The 27,125-nt window shown below is 39.1% G+C and overlaps 2 protein-coding genes across 2 annotated transcripts in view; both read right to left on the reverse strand.

Annotated features, from left to right (window-relative positions):
- Nucleotides 1-27,125, reverse strand: part of rab3gap1 (RAB3 GTPase activating protein subunit 1) — a 308,505-nt gene that overhangs the window by 222,234 nt on the left and 59,146 nt on the right. The window lies entirely within an intron of this gene.
- LOC128367805 (ly6/PLAUR domain-containing protein 6-like) lies at nucleotides 7,057-21,472 on the reverse strand. Its single transcript, XM_053328455.1, has 4 exons — nucleotides 21,355-21,472; nucleotides 14,485-14,583; nucleotides 12,972-13,102; nucleotides 7,057-7,325 (listed from the first exon to the last, which is right to left on the reverse strand). The coding sequence occupies exons 1-4, from the start codon at nucleotides 21,470-21,472 to the stop codon at nucleotides 7,164-7,166; spliced, it is 510 nt and encodes a 169-aa protein (XP_053184430.1). The 3' UTR covers nucleotides 7,057-7,163.

A 27,125-nucleotide genomic window follows, 5' to 3' on the forward strand; every position in this document is an offset into this window, starting at 1 on the left:
ATTACTATAAAAGGAGCAGACATATTTTTAGATATCTGAAGGGTTGTTAGTTATGTTATCATTAATCTTGAGAGTTACTTTATTATTTCTTTTACGGTTTCGTTTCTCTAAAGCAAAAAAATAACTAGAATTTTTCTCTCCCTGCTCCGGCCATTTTGCTCTAGATCTTATAAATAAGCTGTCTATGTCTTCTCTTAATCTTTTCATTTTAATTTGTTCTTCCTCTGATAGAGAAGTTTTCTGTAGTAAGAAATGAAGTTCATTCATGATACTGATTTCTTTAGCCAAATTATTTTTCTTGATATCTTTGGCACAACGTATTGCTAATTCGCTAATTTTGAATTTAAAACATTCCCACTTTTGAGTGTGACTAGAATCACTGTTACCAAAGATCTGTTTTGCCGTTATGTTCACTAAACTGCAAAATGTATCATCTTTGAGCAGATTAATATTTAATTTCCAGTAACCCTGTAGATTATTGTTTTTGTGTTTAGTCCCAATTAGATGAATAGTAATTAAATTATGATCTGATAAGGGGGTATATTCATGAGAGGTTTCTGAAACAAAATGAGTACTAAAGGGAGATATAAAGCATAAATCAAGTCTTGATTGCAAAGATCTGTTAGCATTACTCCAAGTGAATTCTTTTTTGTCAGGATTTAAGAAACGCCAGATGTCAACAACAGAGTCATTCAGAAATAAAGGTTGTGCATTTAAACCTTGAGTTTTGAGTTGTTCTTGCAGGTATTCTATCTATGAGATCATTTGGTTAAATATTTATTTTTATTTGACATTATTATGATTTTGTACTCAGTCCTAGTTTATGGTGAGGATTAAACAATTTTTACAGCTGCCACCTGACAGTGTCTTTGTATCATATGGTATGAGGGAAATATGGTTCTGCTGATGTACTGGAGAGTGTATCTAGGGGGTGAGTTGTTGGTTAAGGGAGGGTAAAACAGAACACAGAAAAAAAGGATGTCACTGAAGAAGTCTCTGAATCTGCCTCCTGTCATCTTTCTTCATATTTGAGCTAAGCTTCCACACAAGACGAAGCCATGTCCCTTCTTTCCAGTGGCACTGTAATATAGTGAGATTAATTCATAAAAACAAATTGGCTGGTGTAAACTGTACAGCTTAGCCCAGAACTGCTGTCATAAGTACCATCATTTGTCTCTCTGCCCCACCACCCTTAAGAATAAGAGATCAGCAACATCCTCCTGCAGGAATCTCTTATCTGAAAATACAGCTGCCTCTGCTGATGAAGCAGATACACACTGTTGAAATGAAACACAGAGAGGTCAGCAGGCAGAATAAACTGGCTGATTTATTGTCTCCATGTTCAGTCTGCAGCATGGAAAGTCAGTAGAAAATCATTGACAGCATCAAACACAAGTATAACATACAACATGACATGAGCTGCTCATCACATAGGAATGATTTTAGTTAATGCTCATATTTGTTAAAAAAAACAACAAAAAACCATAATCTTGAACATGAAAACTTTCATATACATAAATAGTACATCTATATACAAATTACAAATGTATTGACATGCAATAACAGACAATTGGTACAAAATGACATGCAACACAGACTGATTCTCAAAGTAGCTGCACAAATGCTACTTTCATGTCCTTTGTACAAAAGTTTGCCATAAACCAGAGAAGGCAAATTGTAAAACATATTGTAGTTCAGAGTTAATACAACTTTTAAAATATTGTCTGACACAATAAGATATATCAGGTATTAGCCCTTGAAGTATCCTGGCAGAATAATTCACAACTGCTGACAGAACAAACAGACATTTTTTTAAACAATATGTCTATGAACCATAACAATGAACTGGTTTCCTCTTGAATCCTGGTTTGAACAAAGTGAGATAAGAAAATAGAGTGTGCCACACAGAAACAGCCAGAAGGGAAGTTAGCAGTCTCCTCTGTGTCTCGGGCCACCAGCCTAAACAAATTTGAAAACCTCCAACACAATAACACTGTAAATGCAGATACAGCATTTTCTCACAGGCATGCTGTTGAGTGATGGATGAGAGATGTGTCATAGGTATTCCAAACAGAGAACTTTGGAAAACATTCAGGGCTCTTGTTTTATGAGTTAAAAGTGCAGAACACTCATTCCATAGCCTGTGGTCATAAGCACGTGTTAGTGACAAAGAGAAATGTGAGTGTAGGTGCACTAAATAATTTGTTCCTTATAGTCAATAACAGCAAGATATTACCATAACCATTCAGCTAGCAGTAGCATATTGGCACTATTTTGAACAATAAAGATAGAACATCATGTTATTTATGTTCTCATTGGTCTATTGGATAACTGTCAGTAACTAAAGCCCTATCCTTGTTCTTTACCCCTGTAAATCCATTTTAGTCCAGGGGCCCTATTTTAATTGTTTGGGGGCACAGACTGTGGAAGCTTTTTGAATCTCACTTGTTGCTTTGATTCATCCATGTGCAGCAGTGCCAAGTAAAAAAAGGTTTGGTGAAGTATAATGTAGATCAGAGGGTGTAGTGATTAAAAAATTCCCACACTCCCAGCCAGCCACATCTATGATCTCATAGCAATAAAATCAATCACAGTGAGGAATAACAACAAAAGCCTCACAAATATAAAAACTGGTTGTCTGCAGATGCAGAGCATCCAGATGCATCACAGATTTGCAGCCAGACGCAGATGATATTTGTGTGTTTGGTTTTTTTTTACTGTTAATTTGCACAATGATGATAGAAATAAATAATAAAAAAGTTGGTGAAGAAAATGTGTTTAGGGCTATATGATTACATCAATTCAAAGATATTTTTGCCATATTTCATGTCATAAATAATTTAAGAAATGAAATTAAAGATGGGAATGTCATGAGTAAATCTTGATAGGTAAAACATTTATGTCAGTAATCGACAGTTTGTTTATTGTCCAGTTTGAAATCAATCAGATGTCAGTGTCTATGATCAGGAAAAGCAGCTACACAGAGAGTTAAATAATGGACATCTGTCATCTTATTGGTTGCACATTGAAAAGTCACTGGCAAACAAGACCAAATTTGAAATGACTTTTTGAGTGACAGTGCAGTAATATCTGAGCATGACCAGCTTGTGTTAGCAGCTAGCTTGTTAAAATGTGATTTAATGCTTGAATTAATGTGATGTGATTTAATGTTTAAATTCTTTCTGCATCTGTGTGTTTACTACACAACAGCTGTATAATGTTTTAGCAGGGTTTTCCATGTTGTTGTTTCATGCTAAGTGCATGACAGTAGAGGGCAATGGAAATGTGTCCATCCCTATGAAGGGACTGAAATAGCACTCTAGTCTTTTTTGTTTCTTTTTTTACATTTCCCCAAAATGTTTTCCACTACATCTACTACAGCATAATTCATCCATCCAATTTGATAATAATAACAGCCAATAAACTCCCTGCATAGCCCTTGACATTTCACATCAACATCTGTAACCTACAGTTAACATTTCACACCACCACTTTTCTCACAGTTGATATAAAAATATATACTATGGATATATATGTATGCATTCAGTGACGTACAGACTCACACATGCAACATCAAATCCTAAATGTTTAATCAAGACTATTTACTTGTATGGACAATGTTCTTCACTTCTTCCATTACCTGTCTTTAAAGCTGCATTAGTGATTTTTGTCACTCGAGAGCAGAAGAAATCCAAAAGAAGCTGACTGAAAGCACATAGAAACATATTGTCAGTTAGCAAACTATGAATACGTACACACCAAGCAGACACACAGCAACATTTATTTCCTGCTAAACAAAACTGCAGAGTTGGTTAACAATTTTTTGTGGGTTTGTCACAACAAGCATTTTGATCCAATTTTAATATAAAAAAGTTATATTTGCAGCATTTAACATTTACGCTTTGTTTCCACAGTCTACTAATTAAGGTATGCATGATCATTTTATTATTGCATGTTTTAGGTATCTCCCTACAGTAACACACCTGATTCTAATCATTAATTCGTTATCAGGCAGATGAAGCTCATTAAGGGGCTTGATAAGGAGTTTATTATTAGAATCTATTTTATTTTTTATTTATCGTTTATTTGCCGAGGACAATGTATATTAATGTACAATTAGTGCAATGACGTCCTGTAAATATACCAGGTTTAGCCCAAGGCTAATTTCCACCCGTAGTCCTCACATTAAAAGACAGACAGACATACCATAAAAACAAACAAACAGAATCACGTGTGAGTGGGGAGATACCTAAAACATACAGGGGTACTACCCCTGCCCCCTACCCCTCTCCAAGAGCAGGGTGGGAGACCACTGCTGTAGCAGTTTCACTTCCATATAGTATATATACTATATATAACTCCTGCATTGGACTGAGCAACAGGATGCTCTTTAGCACAGGGGCAAAGACAAAGCTTTTCTTAGGCCCCGTTTATACGTACCCCGTTATTTTTTAAAACGGAGACATTAACCATCGTTTGCACCCCTCCGTTTTAGACAGCCGGAAACTGCTCCTGGGTTAAATACATGCAGAATAGCAGTCGCATTTATGTTGGTGCAATCCCTTTGTAACTGTTTGCATTTGTAAATACATGTGCTGTACTATGTGGAGGAATGAAGTGACGTTGTTGTTGTTGACTGGTGTGCATGCAGTTTTTTTTTGGAAACAGAGAGGATGAAGTGTCCGTTTATGAAAATAACCGGGCACGTGTAAACATAGTCTCAGCCTACATCATTCAGCCTGACAAAGCATCTTGTTCACTTGTTACTATTATTTCCTGCTAAGTAGAATCTGTGGTGTAGCAACTCATAATGTAATAACAGCTCATAATGTAATAAATTAAATGTAATAAAAGTTCATAATGTAATAATTGGCTCATAATGTAATAAAATCTTGAGCGCATAACGTAATAACGCCTTTGCGCATAATGTAATAATGTAACAATTTTTTACATTATGAGCCCAACTATATAGCAACTCATAATGTAATAACAGCTCATAATGTAATAACTTCAATGTAATAAAAGTTCATAATGTAGTAATCGGCTCATGATGTAATAAAATCATGAACACATAATGTAACAGCTTTGCACATAATGTAATAACTTATTACATCATTAGCCTTACTGATGATGCTCATAATGTAATAACAGCTCATAATGTAATAATAGATTATATTGTGAAAAAAGTGTTGCATTATCATCATTTTCCTCTGAAATAAAGGTACAAATGAAGCCACCATTCAGACCTTTACTCTGACCAACCTTCAAACCTTGACTCTGACCACCATTTAAAACCTGACTGTGACCAACATTCATACCCTGACTCTGACCAATTTTCAAACCCGGACTCTGATCATCACGCTGACCCTGACTCTAACCATCACTACAATGATCCTCATGATGACATGGTGTTAGGGTCACCATCTCCCACATGGTGACCTCAACACAGTCCATCAAACTGGCCCTGATATTGTTCCTTCTGTTCCTGATGATACCCTCTTGGTTGTTAGCCCTAACTTGCCTTTGCTGGTAGTGTCATCCATTATCCAGCATTGTCTGTTGATGGATATGACAATGCTGGGCACCCTCAACAGAGTTTGCAACTTATTCAGAGAGCTAACCCGGCCATTCCTACCAAGAATTTATATACGTGGTTCTTTGGTTGAATGTTTAGATATTGAGATGGATGAAGACTGCTGTATAAATATTAGCAGGTTATATAAAGCAGCTGGACACAATAGTGGCCTTGCAACCAACATCAGGCAGCTCTTCAGCCAAAATGCCAGGTGGTTTACTGCATCGATTGTGATTCGACACATATCCTCTGGATGGTTCCATATAACTGACATATATTGGAAGAAATAAAGTTGTTTTTTTCTAAATCACCATTCACCTGTTCAGCCCATGATCTATGTGATCATGGGAATGAACAGTGCCTGACAAATGGAGCCCTGGACTAGATTTGTGTTGGCTAACTATAATTTATGTTTAATTAAATCACGACTTGTGTGTTTTTTTTTTTACTTGGGTATCCTGTAAAAAATCCTGAAGTTATGAGCTCAGTGAGCTGGTTCATGTTGAGTATATAGTTTCACCAGTTTCTAAATAAAGTGAATGTTGAATGAACATGCTGATTGTATCATGTATTTAATGTAAGTAGCAGGAAAATGTTTAAAAGCGTTTATTGAATTGGCATTAAAGACCAACAATAAAAAACAGCATTTTAATTCTAAGGTCGTCATCAGGCTGTGAAGAGTGTTAACTTACCTATTTGAAAAGAACCATCTTAAATGTGTTTTTAAATGTAGAAGTTACTGTTTTCTGCATTTATTGTAGCAATAGAAAATGTTCTTAAACTACATGAACTACAGTCCCCTCCTTCTTCCCTTATCCACCCTATTACTGTAGTGCCACCTATGTACAAATCATAGACAAACACAGACCTCTGCCTGTAGGTGAATTCGAGTAGTCAATGTGCAGGTGTGGCCACGGTGGACTTAATCGCAAGTCCTTTCACCCTGCAGGAACGGCAACGGTAAAGAAATGGTCATGATGCAACACTTTTGTCACAGTATAAGCCAGTGTTACATTATGAGCTGTTATTACATTATGAGCTGTTATTACATTATGAGTTGCTATATAGTTGGGCTCATGATGTAATAAATCGTTACATTATTACATTATGCGCAAAGGCGTTATTACGTTATGCGCTCAAGATTTTATTACATTATAAGCCAATTATTACATTATGAACTTTTATTACATTTAATTTATTAGATTATGAGCCATTATTACATTATGAGTTGCTACATGTGGCTCTAACTTTTGTTGTGAAGTACCAGCTTTTTTGTATTTGGCTGAGCACCTTCTACCTCTCTTCTACATTATGGCATCTAAACAATATGTTATGATGTTTTGTTTCCCATGGTCAACACTGATGATCTATTAAAGTGACTTAACTGTGCAGTGGTAAGTGCCTTCACTTTTGATCATGTATTTACAGTAGTATGTGTTTGGACCTAACAGGAAATAGAACTACTATAGAACGGTCTAATTTCAGAGTACAATCCAACCAGTAGAAATCAAGTGGTCCACTGACATGCCTATAACCTTCCAGTGTACCTTGATGAACTTGACTGTGCCTTCACTTTTCAAATGCCACTTTAGATGATGAAGGAACCAATGATGAGAGAAAAAGTCAGAGTGTAGCTCTGTAAAAGTCCCACAGTGCTGCTGAGTGGTGACATGGTGGTTAAGATGGCGTCTGTTTGGTTCCACGGCACTGGTAGGTTACAGATGTTTCCCTCACAGCAGGCTATGCACACCTTGACAGAAAGATAAATGTTAGAAAAGAGTAGGGTCTCAAATTGCACAACAGTAATACTCTAAATCAGCACATGCTTGTGTTTGAACTACTGTTTGCAGCAGATAACTAAGACAATACAAGTATATTTATGTTTCACTTTAAAAATACAAACAAACAAAAAATTCTGTCCTTAGTATGAATAATATTTTGTGTGGATCCTCTGACTTAAAAAAACTGTCTCTCTTCCAAGTATCTGAAGTAATAAAACAGTGTTGGTGAAACTTTAAAAAATGGTGAATATTACAGCCCCTCCACTAAACAATATTTTGTTCAATATTACATTTATTACTCATCTCTTACTCAATGAGTGAACCACACACATATGGAAGCATATCTGCACTTTTATTCAAATGGCAATGCATTCTGCAAAATGGCAATTTAATGTTCAATTTAGACATACAATTTTAAACTGTATTTAGCATTTGACAGTTCAATATGAAAAGTGGCAATGCAATTGGCAATTTGCAGAATGCATTGCCATTTGAATAAAGGTGCAATAATACCATGGCTTTGGGGAATTTAATTAATTACATTTTAATTTGTAATTTTCATTGAGATCATTAAAACTGTATTGAAGATAGCACTGAATTGTCATTTTGCAGAATGCATTGCCATTTGAATAAAGGTGCTGATACGCTTCCATACATAAAGACAGCAGCCTGGAATGGAAAGGTTTCCTCTAGACAGGTAAAGATTACACCATTAAATAGTGTTGTAAGTTGAGTCCAGGAGGGTTCTGAGAGTAGTCTAGTCTGATGTCCATTTTGTCTGAGAACACAAACTGGAATCATTTTAGAAATAAAATATTTTTATACTTTATATTATATTCATATTTTAATTATATTCCTAGGAGTGTGTAGAAGAGTGTGGCTTGAAAACCATCATGCTGAAAATAATATAAGAAGCACCAAGAGATGGCATGGGCATTGATCTGTAAGTTCCTTCTACTGAACAATAACAGTGTTCTTCTGCGTAGTGGCACAGTTTACATACTGTTAGTAGGACTGTTAGGATCTCAAAGTTTTATCTAAGATACAGGGGTTACAATCTGCCATAATAAAGTTGGGTGCCTCTGGGTGGATGGAGTCCAGCCTCTGAGTGACGTCAGCAATCAGCTGAGCCGCAGCTGACATGTTGGCTCGTGGGTTTATGTACACAAGAAAACAGCTGTTGAAACTGTTGAAACTGGGCGGAGTGACACTGTCAACAGTTCAATGTCCAGACCTAGTAGTACCTAGTTGTGTCTGAGATGGACCATCTCCGATATCGTGTCTAAGCACACCTAAACCACCTCAATAAATAACATCAGTAGGGAGAACTGAGAAGCATCCCATTGGTTCAACCCAATGGACATGGTGCTGGGAGTGCGGCCTGCAACAAACAGAGGCCAAAGGATACAGTCAGTGACATTCTTTCTGAATGTGATGAGTATGTGCTCCTAAATGAAAGAATTTAGGACCACAGTTACAACTGTTCAAGTAACACAGAGTTAATAAACACTGAGTTAATAAACTCATGGACAATGGACCAACTTCTCCACAGTTTATCTTGTACACTAAGACAGAATTATGTCTTACTGTCTTAAGGCCATTGTCAGCTGTCACCTGCTGCAAACAGATAGCCTGATGCAAGATCTGAGAGAACACCATTTCTCCAAGGGAAGTATCAGTGAGAGAACTGGAACTGAACATTCTCCTTTTTGTGTTGGACCACAGTCAAGAAGTTAATTCATGAAACAGGGACAAATCTTTACTGTGTTTTTAAAATTAGAGCTGTAACAATTAGTTATTAATCGATTAGAGTTTATTTGATCAACAGTAAATCAGAATTGATTCAGCTGCTTTGACTCACCACTACCACAGCCCCATTACTATTAATACATGTGGTACATTATCTGACAATCAAATACTTGTATTTTGAACAATTAGATTATGGTTAGTTGTTGTCTTTAGTCACACACTGTGCTCGTTTAACATTTTTCCAGTTTACACATTTAGATTTTTGGGAGCAAATACAAGTGAAATACATCCAGTGTAGAGCCCTGAATAGTAAGAGTAGTAACTTGCAGACTACAAAGTATGTGGATGACACTGGGCGTGACATGATAAGACCATATACACACTGTTACTGTAACATGTACATACATACACACATACATACAACAAAAAACATTTTGTAATGGATTTATTTGAAATTCTGTGTATGGTTGTTGGCTTCAGGCAGGTATATGAAAAGCAAGCATAGTTTAACAAAATGCTATATCTTCTTGCAGGAGAGAGAAAAAGACCACATTCAGACCATGAGTCTATGAATGAAGAGAAGGAGATCTACCAGTGGATCAATGGGCACTTTGTAGAGCTGCTTCAGACACAAATGATTGAAGCATGAGAAGTTGTGAAACTGGGAGACTTACTGGAAGTATTGTGGCACAGGGAGCGAGAGAGACAGATGCCTGAGATGAAGATGCTTGCCAAAGCCATTGGCCGACATCTTTCTTTAAACCCTCCCTACTGCTCCTCATTTATTAGCTACTGCTCTGTCTCTCTTTTGCAAGCATGTGTGCACCAGGTAATGATTCTAAAAGTCTCTGGAACTTGTCTGGAGGGATGGACGCTATTCTCCCAAAATTTCCCTCATTTGGTGTTTTCATGATGGTAGTACTCTCTAACACAATCCAAAATCTCCCATAGGTGTTCAATTGGATTGGACTGTATATTAATATGAACGTCACGACAACTCCCCGAAAAGTGAAGCCAAAATATCTCTGGTGTCTGGCTGCAGTATAGGTCATAAGTCCTGCCTCCTCCATGTTGGCAGATGAGACACATGAGCCAAACAGGCCGTTCTCATCCTCTATTCATATATCTTATGAAAAGTTGTGCACTACTTTTCGTATCATATCATACAAATTTAAATCCATGCAGTACCACGAGTGATCAGTGCGCCTGCACAACCAAGTCTCACAGCAGTTTTTAAAATAGCCCCAAAATGTAATCTGTTGATTAAAATCCAGTAATCCACAATTATTATATATTAGTATAAAAATATAAACGCTATATTATTCAACATTTAACCAGGATATTTTAATCCTCAACATTTCTAAGTGTCCTGGATAACTCAATGAAATGCTGGGGGTGGGGTTGACCTTATGATTGACAGCTGTAGCAGCTGTTCTCAAACCTGAGGGGCATGTTCCCTGGGGGGCCATCCTGCCACCCGACTATAATTTGCAGACTCTGGCTCCAAATGACATCACACAAGCAAGATGGCACCTCCTGGAAAGAAGATATTTTGACTTCACTTTTACATAGAAATAGGAAGTGGCAACACATAGTACATATTTATATACAGTATATGGTTTAAATCTAGTGACTATGAAGGCCATAGCACGCAATTCACATAATTTTCAGACTCAAATCATTCAGTGACCCCTCATGCCCTACAGATGGGGGAATTGGCAATAGAGCACACTGTCCACTGATCAGAAGATTGGTGGTTTGATTCTCCTCCAGTCCACATGTTGAAGTTTCCTTGGTCAAGATACTGAACCCCAAATGAATGATTAGCTCCCCCCGATGAGCATGTACCTTGCATGGCAGCCTGCCAGTGTATGATGTGTATGTGGGTGAATGTGGCTTGAAGTATAAAATCTTTGACTGGTCAGAAGATTAGACAGGTGCTTTTATAAATGCAGTCTATTTACCATTTTACCATTTACCAATTACATCAGGATAGAAATTTCATTATAGGATAAAGGTGCTCAGAACAACTTTTTATTGAATTGCAGTTAAACATGTCACTGTCCAAGGGGAAAAGTGGAATTTAATTTGGCACCTTAATGCAGCATCTTTACTGATGGTAAGTGAAATGCCTTGTTTCAACAGAATACATTTGAAGTAGGCATGGGATGATAACCGTGTTCAAGGTATACCGCGATTTGAAAAAGCCACGATAACCGAAACCGCCAAATTTTCTGTCATACCGTTCCTGAGGTATGAGCTGTTTATGGTCTGGTCATATAAATCCTTCCTTCCTTCCTTCCTTCCTTCCTTCCTTTTGTCTTTCCTTCCCTCCTTCCTTTCCTTCCTAATCCCTTTTCCCTCCTTTCCTTCCTTCCTTCCTTCCTTCCTTCCTTCCTTCCGTCTTTCCTTCCCTCCTTCCTTTCCTTCCTCATACCGTTCTTGAGGTATGAGCTGTTTTTAGTCTGGTCAAAGACAGGAAGTGCTGGTCAAAGACAGGAAGTGCTGGTCAGAAACCCCTCAGGTGGAGCAGCTGCAGCGTAGAGTATCACGACCCCTCACACTGTCATTACAGATTCAGGCTAAATTAACATGTCTGTCTTTATTTTTCTTCCTTTTAGGAACATTTTAGAGCTATTGCGCAATACCGCCATACCGTGAAACCGTGATTTTTTTGCTTATGGTTGTCATACCGCCAGAATCTCATACCGGCCCATGCCTAATTTGAAGTAATTCACTTTTCTTATGGGTTTCTTAATTTTTCTGAAGCAAATGACACACATATTCAGTCATGCACTTATTTATTTGAGGACATCCAGTAATTGTTCTCAATGTTTCATTAATGTTGTTGATTCCTGTCACAGTTTCCCTAACTGCATCTAGGAGAGCCAGCTGAGTGTGCACAACCTTGTCAGTAAGGACTTGGGCATACCAACGAGACTCCAGGACTGGGAAGTGGACTGGGAGTGGCTGCTGCTCGGAGTGAGAGGTCAACTGCGCTTCATCCTCTGATCCTGCATCATCTGGGCCTGCAAATTACATTGTTTAGCTTAATTAACAGATGCAACAGAAATGCTATTTTCATTTAAATACAATCTTGTTCTGATTGAACTGCACGTTTTAATTATAAAATGCGCAAGAAATTGCAAAAATCATTTTGACAATGATGAAATTACCTCTAGGTGATGGTTCTTGATGGATGTCATTGTCTCCCTGAGGCTTGGAAGAAATTCCTCTTAATGATAAATATCCAATAATTGCTGCCAGTCTCTGATCCTGGGCTGTCAGATCTGGTGCTCCTTGTTCTCCTCCTGTTCCCTTTTTTCTGGTCATCAATTCAATACATTTTTATGTCAAACCTTTTTCTTTACTTGTGCCACTGTCCGAGCCTCAGTGGACACAGTATTTACTTTATTTCTTTTATACAGTCTATGGTATTTACTGCCTCAGTTATTGTGGCCCAGACTTTTTTTTTTTTTTTTTTACATCGTCACTCCGGATGACACGCTATGGTGTGCCTTCTCTGGCTTCCACCAACGGAAAAGTTCTTTTTTTTACCTTTTTTGGGGACAATGTTTCTGGATAGAGATGTTGCTGTACCTAAAAGACAGATAACTCTGGGCAAATAATATCTGACACTAGAGGGAAGAAACCTAAACCAAGAGCCACTCCTGTAACTGACAGCACTGTGAATGTTCTGATGACTGTTGAGGCAGTTTTTATTACTGCGTTTTAATTCAGTTCCCATCCAGCCATATACAGTATGCTATGTACTGTGTTAGATCCTTGGTGTCCATTTTGGATAGAATATATACACAGAGCCTCTTCTCTCTCACTTCTCTCCAAGTAATATGTATGCTCCCCACCTTGTTTCCTTCCTGATCCATTTCAGTGCATCCTGTGGAAAGACAGTCCTCTGGGGCCACACAGCGTTTGGTCACAGATACACTGACTCTGTCCACATATATTGTGTGGTGTGTGTAGCAGTATTTGGCCTCTGAAAAACATGAAAATTCAGCTACAAACATTGAGAACATAACCACAACACTTGTTGCATTAGTTATAAAATCTAAAAATCTCCATGTATTTAGCGACTGTTGCAGAAAACCATTAAAACGTGGGGAAAATAGTTAACCTATAAAGCATTACACTGTTTGTGCTCTCTATCTCGTGATATTTTTAAGGTAAATGTTATTTTTCTGAGTGAGACCAGCAGGTACTTGGTCACTGCTGGACAGATCTACTCTTTCTATTTATTTTTTAATGACTAAGATACACAGACTAGCTTTTAGTTAGTTAATGTACAACACCATTCTGAGGTCAGCTCAGCTGTAATCTTTGTAGGCTGCTTTGAATTGATTAATTATATGCATAAGTATTCACAGCTTATTGAAACACCAAACAGCCAGTGAGTGTGGTGGCTATGGCTCAGAGTGTAGAGTGGTCTTCCACCAATCAGAAGATTGGCGCTTCGATTCCCAGCTGCTCCAGTCCATATGTCGATTTGGCAAGACACTTAACCTCAAATTGCTCCCGTTGCTGTGCCAACAGTGTATGAATGGCTAGTTTCCCTCTGATGGGCAGGCTGGCACCCTGCTAGTAGCTCCCACCATCAGTGTATGAATGTGGGTAAACATATAGCGTATAAGTGCTTTGAGTGGTCGTAATACTAGAAAAGCGTTATATAAGTACAGTCCATTCACATTAAATAATATTGATATAGAATCTTCTGGGTAGCAAGAATTTCAAATCTAAATAAAAATGTATACAATGACCTGACGCAAATGCCACATGGTGCGCAGAATACACTTAAATTACTAGCCAGCAAATAGCAGGAAAATATGAAGAAAACTCCACAGTGTACCGAAGCCTAACTAAATTTGGTTTTACTCTGCTTAACATGACTAAGTCAGACTGTTGAAGCCTCATATAAGCTTCTGATAAATGTTTAAATGCATTTTTATATAATGTGACTGTGTGGACACACTGTGGATACAGTCCTCCATCACTTCCATTGAAAGCACATTTGAAGGAGATCTTTTAAGTCAGTATGAACAAGAGGAATGATTACAGCAAGGGAAACCTCCAGATTGCTTTAAAAAAATGTTTTCAATACTCTTTACACTTGGCCTGTCCTTTAATGGCCCTCGTCCAGCTCCTGTGTTACACAGACATTAGCAACCATAAGCTAATGGCCATACAAGACCAACTATTGTGGAAAAACTTGTGTATTAAACTGAGCATGGGTGTGTTTTACTGCTTATGAATTCAACTTTATGAACCTAATACTATTTCTCTCAAAATTGACATAGTCTTATTTAAGATTCTAAAAAAGGAGTGTATATTTTACTGCTTAAATGTTTACTAGGAGAATCTTACCAAATGGGCAGTACACATCAGGTGCCCAACGATTACACTCAAAGTTGTCTTTTGACTCTTCACAGGTAAAGCACTTGAATCCACCAGGAAATGGAGTGGCTGAAAAAAGAAAAAGTTAACAAAACCTTCTAAACATTCAGCACTAAGATACTTCTTCAAGCTTTGTCAGCATATCACAACAGGATCCTTATATCCACCAAAGCACTTTTCTTCTGAGACCAGCATATTGTCACTGTCACTTTTCACCCAGCTGTCCAAACAAAGTGGAGGAGAGGCAAGACAAATACCACAAAGACCAATTGTCCCATCAAATGCTGAACAACAGTTGGAAAATGGAGGAGAAAATAATACTGCTGGTCTGTAAGTATCCATACTTGTACCAGATGACATCCCCAGACTACCACAGTATCAGCATGAACAGCAACATTTGGTTTGTCATGGGTGTTTCAAGTAAACAGCAACCAGCTAGATTCAGCCAGTTGAATGGGGAAAAAAGTAGTGGAGCTTTCATATTTCACTTAAAATTACACTTTTGTTGCAAACTCCTTGTAACTAACTTCAAACTTAGTTCCAGCTTCAGTTATTATCTTCATCAAAGTAATACATCCCTGCTCAGACTGTGTGTGTGTGTGTGTGTGTGTGTTAGGACTGAAGGGACACCAGCTGCAGCTTATTCTGTCTCCCACCAACACCCTGAGAGCTTGTAGCTGCTGGTCACCACTGAACAAAGACAAGTTTAATTCTAATGTCCAACACATATGAATTATAAACAATGTGAGGTTATGACACATAGACTAATGAGTTCTCCATGAGGCCCATTACAGGAGACTGATAATAACAATACTGCTCTAATGGCAGCTGACATCAGAGGCTGAAAATTAAGGAATTGGTCAAATTTTAGTTTATGGCTCCGCAGGGATCAGACAGTACAAACAGGAAGCACACCAGGAGATTAAAGGAAACAATCCCACTAAAACACAAAGCACAGCATTGTAGAGTCTATTGTGTTGTAGAATCTGGCTATAAGGGGCAAGTCATTCATGCCAACAAAATCATGTCAATCATCAGTGCTGGAAAAGTTCACTTTCTACATCAACTAGTTCAAAGTTCAGTTCACAAAGTTCAGTTCAGTTCACAGTTCCAAAAATGAACTAGTTAATTAATTTTTTTTTTCAATGTGTTATTGCAAGCTATTATTTTTCTAAATTATTGCCACAGCCCATATAGAACCACAGACAGCAATTATTTGATCAGTTTCAACACTGAAACTATGCGTCAGATTTCATCTTCGTATTCAATGTTGAATCCAGGGTTTACATTAGCATTGAATGACAGCCCTCAGAATATTGGCATTTCCCCATTGTTGCTTTAACACATTTTTGCTGCCCTTTCAGTCCACACTAGAAGCCAGCAGCAGCGTTCACCAATACAGTATATTCTCAAAAACATGAGGAAAAACTTGCTGCTTGATTGGTCCTTTTTAATGAAAAACAGGACAGTTGTCGTTAAGGTGCAAATGTGATTTTAATAATCTTCCAAACCTGAAAACAATTCACTTCAAATTCTATTTCATTTTGATGTACGGAGTTGCTTGTTGAAACCCAGCCTGTTTACACAAAAAGGAAAGATTTTTCCTGCCTCGATCATCACTGACCTTTTCATAAAATAGTTTTAAGTAATCATATGAAGATGCCGTATTAATGGTCTGAGGTAGTGCTGCTGCCTTCATTTGTTTTTGCCTCCATGCTTCCCATTTTGATGACACATGCAGCGGTGCGACTCTGTGGTGGCTGCTGAAACGAAAGAACTGCCTGATCTTTCCCTGCACCTTACACACCCGAACAGGCGCTTCTCTCTCTCTGCCAAAGAGTGGCTGCACTTTGAAGCAAAACCAAAGTCAGAGTAGGACGCGAATGAGACACAATCTCCCGAAATCTGGAGCGAGTGAGCAAGAGTGTGCTGTAGAGAGTGACTGCGCATGTGTGAGTGTGTTTATGTGTGTGTGTGTGTGTGTGTGTTTATGTGACTATTAATGCAGCATGTGTGAGAGCAAAGCGTCCTGATAGCTCTGTGTAGCTTTTTATTAGACCATTTCCAGTACAATTTTTCATAGTTACATTAAGAGAAGTTTATATTGTTGTTGCTTTTTGAGGAATAAAATTCAATCGCTTCACATCTGCTGATGTACAATTTTATTATTTTATTTTTTCTATTCTTTTTAGCACATTTCTTAAGCATAATTTAATTTTGAACGTGTTTTGGGCCAGTTATTGTTAATTGGGGCAGCCAAGTAATATGACATATTGGAACAATTTTTAAAAAAGTAACGTAACAGTTACTTTTCCTAGTAATTAATGACTTTGACATTGATGCAATTCAGTTACTAACTCAGATACTTTTTGGGAGAAGTAATGAGTCACTATAATTAATTACTTTTTCAAAGTAACGTGCCCAACACTGCATATTAAGGCCTGTTTATGGTGTGTTTTAGCTGGGTTTTCACCAGGAAGACTCTATGGAAATCGCAAGTTAAACTGTGAGAGAGTGCTGTTCACAAACGCCAAAATGAACCCGTTCACAATAACGTTCCTCAGGCAGAAATACAGTACGTTCATGTTCGCCCAAAATATGAAGGAATTAATGAAATGATCATTCACTTAACACGTTGAGGCACAATGCAGTCAATCACCCACACACACCACACCCACACAAACACTGAGCGAAATCTCCATAAAACTGAAAAACCTCTAGCAAATATACATCATACACACACACACACCAGTAAGATCACACATGCAGCAGTGAAAGCGTAATTTATTAATTTCAAAATCATTTCCACAGGTTTCCACACGGTATTGTACTACGGTACCGAGCCGTTCGGTACACCCTGTCCGGTTCGGCACACTCTGGTGCCCCACAATATTTCGGTACCCGCGACATCAAAATTGAATGTTTAATATGTGGTTATTGAGCACGCATTATGTGTATTGAGTGATACGCAGAGGGGATGTCTGCTCAGTGTCTCTCAACAACAATGCAAGAACCAATCAGAATTTCCCTGAGGTTCCCAGGAGCCAATCAGTGCTCTGAATGCAGACGCTGGAGAAGTGAGGGGAAACTAGTTTACACAAAACTTCTCTGCTGAATGATAATGGTGAGTCAACGCGAGACGGACAAGAGTAAATATGAAGAGGCACCGTCGACATTTAAATCCGCTGTGTGGGAGCATTTTGGATTCAGTGTAAACTATGACGAGCAGGGGAAGAGGACTGTCAACAGGCAAATCACGGTGTGCAAGCATTGCTTTACAACTATCACCTACTCGGCAGGTAATACGTCTAACACAAAAGCAATAGGCGTGTTCATAGCGAAAGACATGCAGCCATACTCGGTGGTTTTGGACAGGGGATTTTGCTACATGCTAAAGGTACTCGAACCTCGTTACAGTATCCCCTCCCGCACCCATTTCAGCAGTAAAGTCATTCCTGAACTTTATGAAGTGTGTAGGAGTGAAGCTGAAACCGAGTTGAAACAAGCCCCCTTCCTTGCTCTTTCTACTGATAGCTGGACATCCAGGGCAACAACTAGCTACCTTACAGTGACTGTACACTACATTTCAGATTGGGAGCTAAAAGGCTACGTGCTACAGACTTGTCCCAAGTATGAGAGCCATACCAGTGCACATTTGGCACAAGAACTGAAGCAAGCAGTCACAGAATGGAAGCTGGAGAGAGAAAACATCACTATTCCAGCTACCACAGATAATGCTCCTAACATTGTGAATGCCATCCGTGACACAGATGTCTTTGGGCCACACATTGGGTGTTTTGCACATGTCTTGAACCTTGCAGCCAAGAAGGCTGTGGCTCTCAATGCAGTGTCACGTCTCCTGGGGAAGGTCAGAAAAATAGTAACATTTTTCCACCAAAGCACCACTGCTGCTTAAGTTTTGACCAACAAACAACACATGCTAAACATACCAGAGCACAAACTGATCCATGATGTTGGAACTCGCTGGAACACAGCACATGACATGCTTGAGCGTTATGTGGAGCAGCAACCAGCCATATTCTCTGCCATGGTAGACAAGGCTGTGAAAAACACAGGCAAGGATATGGCCATGCTCTCTGACAGTGAGCTGGAGCTGGCGGAAGACCTCATCCAGTTGCTTAACCCAATGAAAGAAATGACAACTCTGATGAGCTGCGAATCAACTCCCACCTCATCCATGATTCTTCCTCTGAAGACAATGACTCTAAAATCCATGACACTACATGCACAGGACAGTCCAACTATCAGGGAAGCCAAGCTAGCCATCACAAAGGACTTGGGGAAAAGATATACAGACCCTGATCTCTGAGACTACCTGCACAGAGCTACAGTCGTCGACCCCAGGTTCAAGTCATTACCTTTTCTTGATGAAGCTGCCCGTGACCAAGTCTACAAGGACCTCATAACAGAAATTGTGGAGCATGGACATCAGGTATTTGATCTTTTTTTTAATGTTAATTTGTAATTGATTGTCATTGTTTTCATCATGCGCATTACAAAATTATTGTTATAATTATCATTCATTTCTAATATTTTCTTGCAGCTTGAAGCAGTGCAAGCAGGACCATCCACAGAGACAGAACAACCATCACCAGCAGTATCCCCTCCTCAAAAGAAGACTGCCATGTCAGAGTTACTTGGGGATCTTTTCACAGCAACAGAGGAGCAGCAGTTCAAACCACCTACCAAAACTATTGAGGAAGAGTTTCCTTCTACAAAGCAGCTGATTGCCTTCATGCAGATGGTGATCCTTTTCAGTGGTGGAAAATGAATCAGTTTTCTGTCATAAGGTTTGATTTATTATACATTTTGTTTGATTGTTTATTCTATTCTTTGATGGTGTATTTATAACTGTTCTCTTCAAGTGTGTGACTGACAAGTTGTTTGAGTTGATTAATGTTCATGTTTACATTTCACATTAGTTTATTGAACTGTTTGTTCCTTTTGTATAATAAATGTTGTGATTTAGCTTCATCTGTGCCTTTTTTACATTTAATATTGTGTGAGTAGTAGTGGTTTGTTTATTTGAAATTGAAAGGGTAAATAATCTACTGCATGTTAGAACTAAGATAATATATTTAAATATCGAAACCGAACCGTTACCGTGGGCCATGAACCATGATACAAACCGAACCGTTGGCACACTGTACTGTTGCATCCCTAGTATAGATCATTAGTTTCGATGCCGGATGACAAAGTAGTAGTGGCCAGGGAACCCCCCCATATCTGCTCGCACAGCTCGAAATAAAGAAGGATGACTCTACCGTGTCCGCTCCTTCGTCCAGAGTTAACTGCTTTTCGGTATTTTTCTCTGACTGCATTCATTTTCGTCGTCAGGATGGCCCGAGTTAAATCTTCCTTTTGGTCTCCGCTGGATACTGCTCTAAAAATAGCACCAATATGTCCCCATACTTCGTTTGACATGATTTCCAATCTATATTTTCTTGTGTTTTATTTACCTTATATTCTAACGACACACTTAGGAGCAACTCCACCTCTTTATCGGTCCACACAAACGAACCTTACGCCATGTTTATTGACATCAAAAGTGACAGGAATGAACAGGAAATCACTGTGTCGTTTTTTTTTTCAGGATTCTGATTGGTTAGCATGGCTTTATGCTTCTCGTTACACTGCCACCTTTAGGTTTGGCATGGTCATGATAGCGCCTCTGCGGATTCGTGTAGAATCAAAACATTTCTGAAAACGATCTAGAGTGGACGATGTTATTATTGAAAAAGGGGAGGGGGAGGGGGGGGGGGGGCACTACGTGTGTACATGGCCTAAGACTTGTTTATGAATACCCCTGATGTAGGTGGTAGTTCAGGCACAGAATTCACCAGAAGGTAACATTCCGGTCTTACATTAGCTTAACATAATGAGAGGCTAGAGCTACCCCAGCTAAGCAAGCTCTTGGACAGTGAAGCCCTTGTCGAGCATGGCACAGCTCTTCAGGAAGAAGGGGACGCCGCTTTTGAAAACAAGGGTGGAGGACTCTATGCATGCATTGTCAGCATTGGGGTGCTGCGGAGCCTATGGTGTATCTTGTTCATGGAAGTATTCCTTAACACTGGTGACTGAGCAATGTTGGGTCTGTATTAATGTGTCACTGCTGGCTAACAGGTACAGCTTAGCTTCAGGACACAAGCCATCACATAAGACAGAGAAAACATTAAAAACTGTCTGTACGGACACTCAAGTAGGAAAAGACACACTTGAAACTACAAGTAAAGCAAAAAGAATGTTTATGAATACAACCTGAGGGAAAATGACACTAAATTCACAGCTGTAGCAATAGACTTGAAACTGGGACTGTTATTTGGAGATAAAGTTGGGAGTGTGCAGTGGCATCATTAGGCCCAAATATGTTTAAGTCTAGAATGGAAAGTTTAAGTCCATAAAATCTGGTGTTTTAATTTATCAGAAAGAATTTCAGCATTGGAGTAGGGGATAGAAAACATTACACGTTGCATTACAAGAATAGTTTCTGCTACTACCTCCAGTATTTCAGCCTCTTCTCCACATTAGAGATTGGTCCATCAAAAACTACAGACACCACAGTTAATGTGTGTTTAGTTAACAGAGGTTTGCACAGACAGAGCTCTCCAAAGTTACAAATCAACTTTCAAATTTCCTTTTTTTCCTTTCTGTAGTAGTTTGCACATTAGATTGCTATAAATAATTAGTCAGTGAATCTGTACAGCTAACACTGTAGTGAGGTAGAATAAAGAGAAACAGATGCAACACAAGAAAACTCTTCCAGTCAATATTATATACAACATATTAGTATGTTCTGTGCTGTTGAAACGTGGCACTTACTTGATGGGTGGAGGAAGTTGATATCTTGTTCAGTAAAATCTCTGGTGTGAGCGGCTTTCACAAGATCCAGGATGACGATCAGCAGCAGGATCCAGGCCACTGCTGGCCAGTGTTCCATTGCTGGTTAATGTGGTTTCACACATGCAGCTTTCTGATCACTGAATGTTAACTAGATACCTGTGATGTAAAACATGAAAAGCAGACATCTTTAGGTAATGGCTGTATTATGCATGAATGTAGGCTACAGGTCATTATGATCATTATATAGCAATACTGAATAGAGTAATTCAGTTTTCTAAAGTGACAACCTGTGCCTATTTACAGTCTTGATATCCAAGTTTGGTGTACCTGGTCATTGCTGCGCTATTTTTGCTCTGCACCCTCTTGTCATGAAGCAGATGGTCACAAAGCTGTTACTTCACTGTGCCATTGTTGCTCCTGCAAGTAACTTCTTCATTTCCCTTGCATTGCATTGTAAGACAATAGTGCCCCTCAAACTCTCTCTGCATACTGCCATTTACTTTATTTTCTCATTTTGTGTGAATGCAGATCCTGCTGGCACACAGTGATGTTACATGAAATAATAATTTGACAATTAATCAGAGAATTAAGACAGTCCCATGGTACAAGATTGCTTCACCCTTGCTTACTCTGAAGAAAAGAAGGATGGTCTCATACATGCAAAGTCCAGAATAAAAAGAGGAAAAGAACAGTGACTGAGACCAGTTTCATCTATCACCCTGCAGGTAAAGTAAGGCCATACTGGCCCACTATGAACATTGGCTCATTCAGCACCCAGGATACATTGGAGAGCTTGTCCTATAGACAACACACTGCTGACATGGAAGAAAACATTTGTCACAAGCACTTGACTTTGGCCCTTTGTGTGGTTTTCTCCCACACAGCCAGATGCATTGAAGGCCCTGCTGAAATCTGGACAGGCTCATTGTTAATGAGCTAGCTCAATGAGCAACTCACAGAGAGTTATCTGAACACTTCACATCAGTACATACACTGCACAAATAAGCTACACATCTCAATCACACATATATCTCTGAAATTCCCATGGTACTATTTGGATTAAATCAGTGCCAGATGACACCACATGATTAGTGAGAGTCAAAAAGAACCCTATGAATAAAATATATCACAGTGCTCATCCTTCATAATGCTAGTTCATGCACAGCCACATACCGAATAGGACAAGGCACGAGAACTATGCACAGATATGTGAACTTAATCAGAAGAGGACAGTAATGACACTGAAAAAACAAGTTCACACTTTTTACTTGCATCTAGAAAGATCCCATTCTACTGGCCTCTACTGCCCCATATTCAATAATCCACAAGACAGAGCAAATGTGTTTATGAGACACAAGTGAAAGAGAAGCAAAAGCCTTCATTACAAATTGAGAGGAAGACTTCTGTAGACCCTGATAAACTGAGGATTTGAAGCTAAAGAGTAGCAGAGGGGAGTATAGCAGGACAACAGTGGAGACCACTGTTCAGGGATAGTGGGTCCCTACTGTTGACTGAGCCCTAAAGAGAAAGTTAATTACAGTCACTTCAAACAGAGGTTCTTTTTTTTTTATAAGTATATTTTTTCGGGCTTCTTTTGCCTTTAATGTACAGGACAGTGGAGATAGACAGGAAACAGAGAGAGGGGGAATGACATGCAGGATAAGACCGCTCGGCTAGGAATTCGAACCGGGATCACCTGCAACGAGGACTATAGCCTCAACACATTGGGCGGGCGCTCTACCCGCTGAGCTATGCTCAACCCCCAAACAGAGGTTCTTGGTTAGAGTCCCACTGAACGCTTAATAATGTTCACAGTAATCCATCCTTTTTCACTGTCCAGGCAAAGTTGAATTACCAAGTGGGCCCCAAGGTTCACTATGTGGCAATTCGTGTGTGGCTTGGATTCAGAAAATAACTGCTACAGTGACCACAAGTGGTAATTACAAGATGAGGGTTTACTTTAAAATGTGTTGTTACAGCAGCACAAGAGGGATTAGCTGAAAATCCATACACACACATTATCAAAATGAATCTACCTTTTACAAAGATGCATGTATATCTGTAACCTGTTAAGGATTAGCATCAGTATCCACTCTGAAATTCTAGAAAAAAAGTTCTTTTTAACTTGAGGTTTGGACCATAATCATCACATTTCAAATTTGTTTTGGTCCAATAAAAGCACGCAAGTCAATCTTTTCACAACACTGAAAGAAACAACCCCTATTCTGTAACACTTTACTTGAAGGTATCATCATAAGAGTGACATGACACTGTCATAACTGTTACTTGACACAGTCATTAACGCGTCATAAACATTATGTCAGTGTCATAAACGTTTATGACTGTTGTCATTAAGTGTCATTCGCTTTTTGTAATGACAAGTTGATATTGTTTGGGTCGTCTTGATTATGACAACTTGACATTAATCAAAGTGACATGACCAGAAGTTGTCTTTGTCATGACAACTTGACATTAAATTTGTTTCGGATATCCTTATTATGACAACTTGACTTTAATCAAAATGACACTACCAGAAAGTGTTTTTGTCACAACATGTCGTATTGTCAGTAGGTATCTTCCATTGTCATTTTGATTGTATTTTGTATTTGCTAATATCGAGCAGACATGTGAGTTAGACTAATTTGATTTAATGGTTTACCTACCTTGTTTAACATTGTGACTGTAATGCTGCACTTATACTTACATTGTTTGGTGTCATGCTAAGCTAAAATACTTACCATTGTCCTATTTTGTTGCTGATCTTTTGTGGATGCTACATGTATACATACATGTGTCCAGTTTACACATTAGCATATTGAATTAAGGATTTAAATAATACACAGATGTCTATTTTGGTGGCAGGGACGTCATGCCCCCACAATTAAACGCCGTTGGCTCAGTCATTGGGAGCAAATTAGGGTTCGGTATCTTGCCCAATCCGTTGGGGATGACTTGCTCTACTTCCAGAACCAAAGCTGCAACAATAATAAAATACTTAAGAGAATTCATTGTAAAGTAGTCTGGCTCGAATGTCCAGGAAGGTGGTAATTCACACCTTGACTGCTCCAACCAGCACCATAGCCAATAACCTACACAGTAACCTCAATACAAGGCAATAAAATTACATGCTTCAACTCAAGCCCTAACCCTAACCCAAACCTCCCTGGCGCTGTAAGCAAAATTTGATTTTGGGGCCCTCTATTACTGCCAATAATAATGATTATTGATCATTCACACACCTACTATGAACGTATTCTACTTATTCTACTCTGTCATTACCAGTGGCGGCCGGTCAATGCGGGGCGCTGGGGTGCCGCCCCCGTCAAATATCTTCTATATGTACTTCCTGTATGCGGGGCGCCGGACTAATGGAAGTCAATGCAAGCCCTCAAACTTTTGACAAGCATGTGACCTGAGGCTGCTCTCTCATTGGCGTGCATCACGTTTCTCACGGGGCGCAGCTCAGTGCGCCCCGGACACGCCCACTTATATTGGCAGCGAATTGGCTTTGTTTTAGATGTTTTAATCTACTGTGATTGAACAATTATGGCTGTCAATCACGCCCATCGGTCGACGTGAGCATGAACGTGACTGTCAATAAAGCTCCGTCTAACAGTCATTTCAGGAGAGATGGCTACTACAAGCGGGACCGCGGAAAAAGAAAATTCAGTTATGTCTCTTCAAAAACACCCCTTCACACGGCGTTCACTTGAAGAGAAAAAGAGGATTAAGGAGCTTGGACAGGACCAACCCAAATTACAGCTTCAGCAGCAGGGAAGTGATAGAGGACGATCTTACACCAGGAGTTTTTCCCACTCCTGTTATGAGAAACGGAGCTGGCTAGCTGGATGTGGTGTAAGTAACTCATTTTATTGCTTTCCCTGTTTGCTCTTTCAAAGTGTCGGCACTGAAACCGTGTGGACATAAACGGTTGTCCGAGACCTAAAACATCTGTCAGAAAAATGCAAACGACATGAAAGTAGTCAAAGCCACCTTGACAATAGCATGAAGCTAAATTTTTTTTGGCAGGCTTAGCATTGCTGAACAGCTGGATGAAGGCTACAAGATTGGCATTAGGAGGCACAACTAAGAGGTGACAAAAAATCGGCACATCCTGTCTAGAATAATAGACTGTGTGAAATTTTGTGGAGCCTTTGAGTTGGCTTTGCGCGGTCATGATGAGAGTGAGAGCTCAGATAGGCCCGGGATATTTCGTGGGCTGGTGGATTTTGTTGCTTCCCTTGATGGTGTGTTAAAAGAGCACCTGGAGAGCGCCTCTGTATTTAAGGGAACTTCAAAAACTGTGCAGAACGAGCTACTGGACTGTATGTTTTCTGTTTTAAGGGAACAAATCATCAAAGAAATCCAGAGCAGTAGTTTTCTGTCAATCCAGGCTGATGAGACCATGGACATTGCCACACAGTGCCAACTTGTGCTTGTGCTGCGCTACATTGATGACAAACACAACGTGCAGGAAAGGTTTTTTGAGTTCATCCCTCTGCAGTCTGCTACAGAGTCCATTGCTTCAGCACTAAAAGAGCGTCTTGCTGCCATCCTTCCTGAGGATCATAAAAATAAGCTCATCCCCCAGGCTTATGATGGAGCCAGTGTGATGAGGGGTGCCACTGCAGGAGTGCAGAGGAAAATACAGGATGTGTATCCAAATGCCCACTACATCCACTGCTACGCACATCAGCTCAACCTGATAATGCAACAGGCCACATCTCACATATCCAAGGTCAGAATTTTTTTTTCTGACCTTGGTGGATTTAGCAGCTTTTTTTCCAGGTCAGCCAAGCGGACAGCGGTTCTTGATAAAGTTGTGGCCCATAGGCTGCCAACATCCAGCAACATCAGATGGAACTTTCACAGCTGTGCCATCAATACCGTGTTTGAGCACAGAGGAGACCTCATTCAGTGTTTTGAGAGCATACGAGACTCAGGTAACTTTGACCCCAATACCGTCAGAGAAGCAGAAGCCTTTGCCATGCTACTGGAAGATCAGGATTTTAACTTCTTTCTGCAGCTCTTTCACAACATCATGCCACATGTGGACCTCCTCTATGCTAAGCTCCAGAAGAGGAATATAGATTCGGTCCACATCAATGGGTGTATCCAGCAGTTCCAGGATGACATACAAAAGATCAGGTAATAATTGTATTCCCGTTATTAATATTGTAAAAAAAAAAGACTTTGTACGTAAGACATATATATTTATATATATATATCCTGTTCTGGTATTGCAACATATTACAATGAAATCAGACACGATAACTAAAAAAAATGATATAGTGGTGTCTCTTATTAAGCACATAAACTTATGTAACTTCTCATTTTAATAATGAATTGTATACAAACTCAACTGTAATAGTCAAAATGACTTTTTAACATTCTAACATTTCTTTTCCTGGATTTATGCATTTTAATCTTTTGCACGCAATATTCATATTTTGGTCTTGTGCAGCCTTTTGAACCATTTACAATATGATTACTATAAATAGTTTTCTCTCTTTTATTATTATCTCTCTTTTTAATCATTATAAACTTTGTCCTTGGCAGAGATTCTCTCCATTCCATGGTGGTGCAAAGTAGCAGCTCTCTGCCAACAAAGAGGCGTCGCACACTCAGCCCAGAGGAGCATCAAAGGATTGCAGCAGAGGTGAGTTTATGTTGTAGTCACAGTCCATGTTACACTGGAATTTAGTATTTTTTATTTTAATCTGTGTGTAAGAATGTTTGTCAACTTTTTA

Source organism: Scomber japonicus, chromosome 11 (genome assembly GCF_027409825.1).
Source record: "Scomber japonicus isolate fScoJap1 chromosome 11, fScoJap1.pri, whole genome shotgun sequence".
Classification (NCBI taxonomy): domain Eukaryota; kingdom Metazoa; phylum Chordata; class Actinopteri; order Scombriformes; family Scombridae; genus Scomber; species Scomber japonicus.

What these genes read in the sequence shown, in the direction of transcription:
- LOC128367805 (XM_053328455.1), bottom strand. Translation starts at nt 21,472, where the DNA reads ATGGAACACTGGCCAGCAGTGGCCTGGATCCTGCTGCTGATCGTCATC. An exon ending in CAACTTCCTCCACCCATCAA is followed by an intron (nt 14,584 to 21,354) that starts GTAAGTGCCACG and finishes TTCTTTTTTCAG; the next exon opens with CCACTCCATTTCCTGGTGGA. An exon ending in TGATGTGTACTGCCCATTTG is followed by an intron (nt 13,103 to 14,484) that starts GTAAGATTCTCC and finishes CATGTTTTTCAG; the next exon opens with AGGCCAAATACTGCTACACA.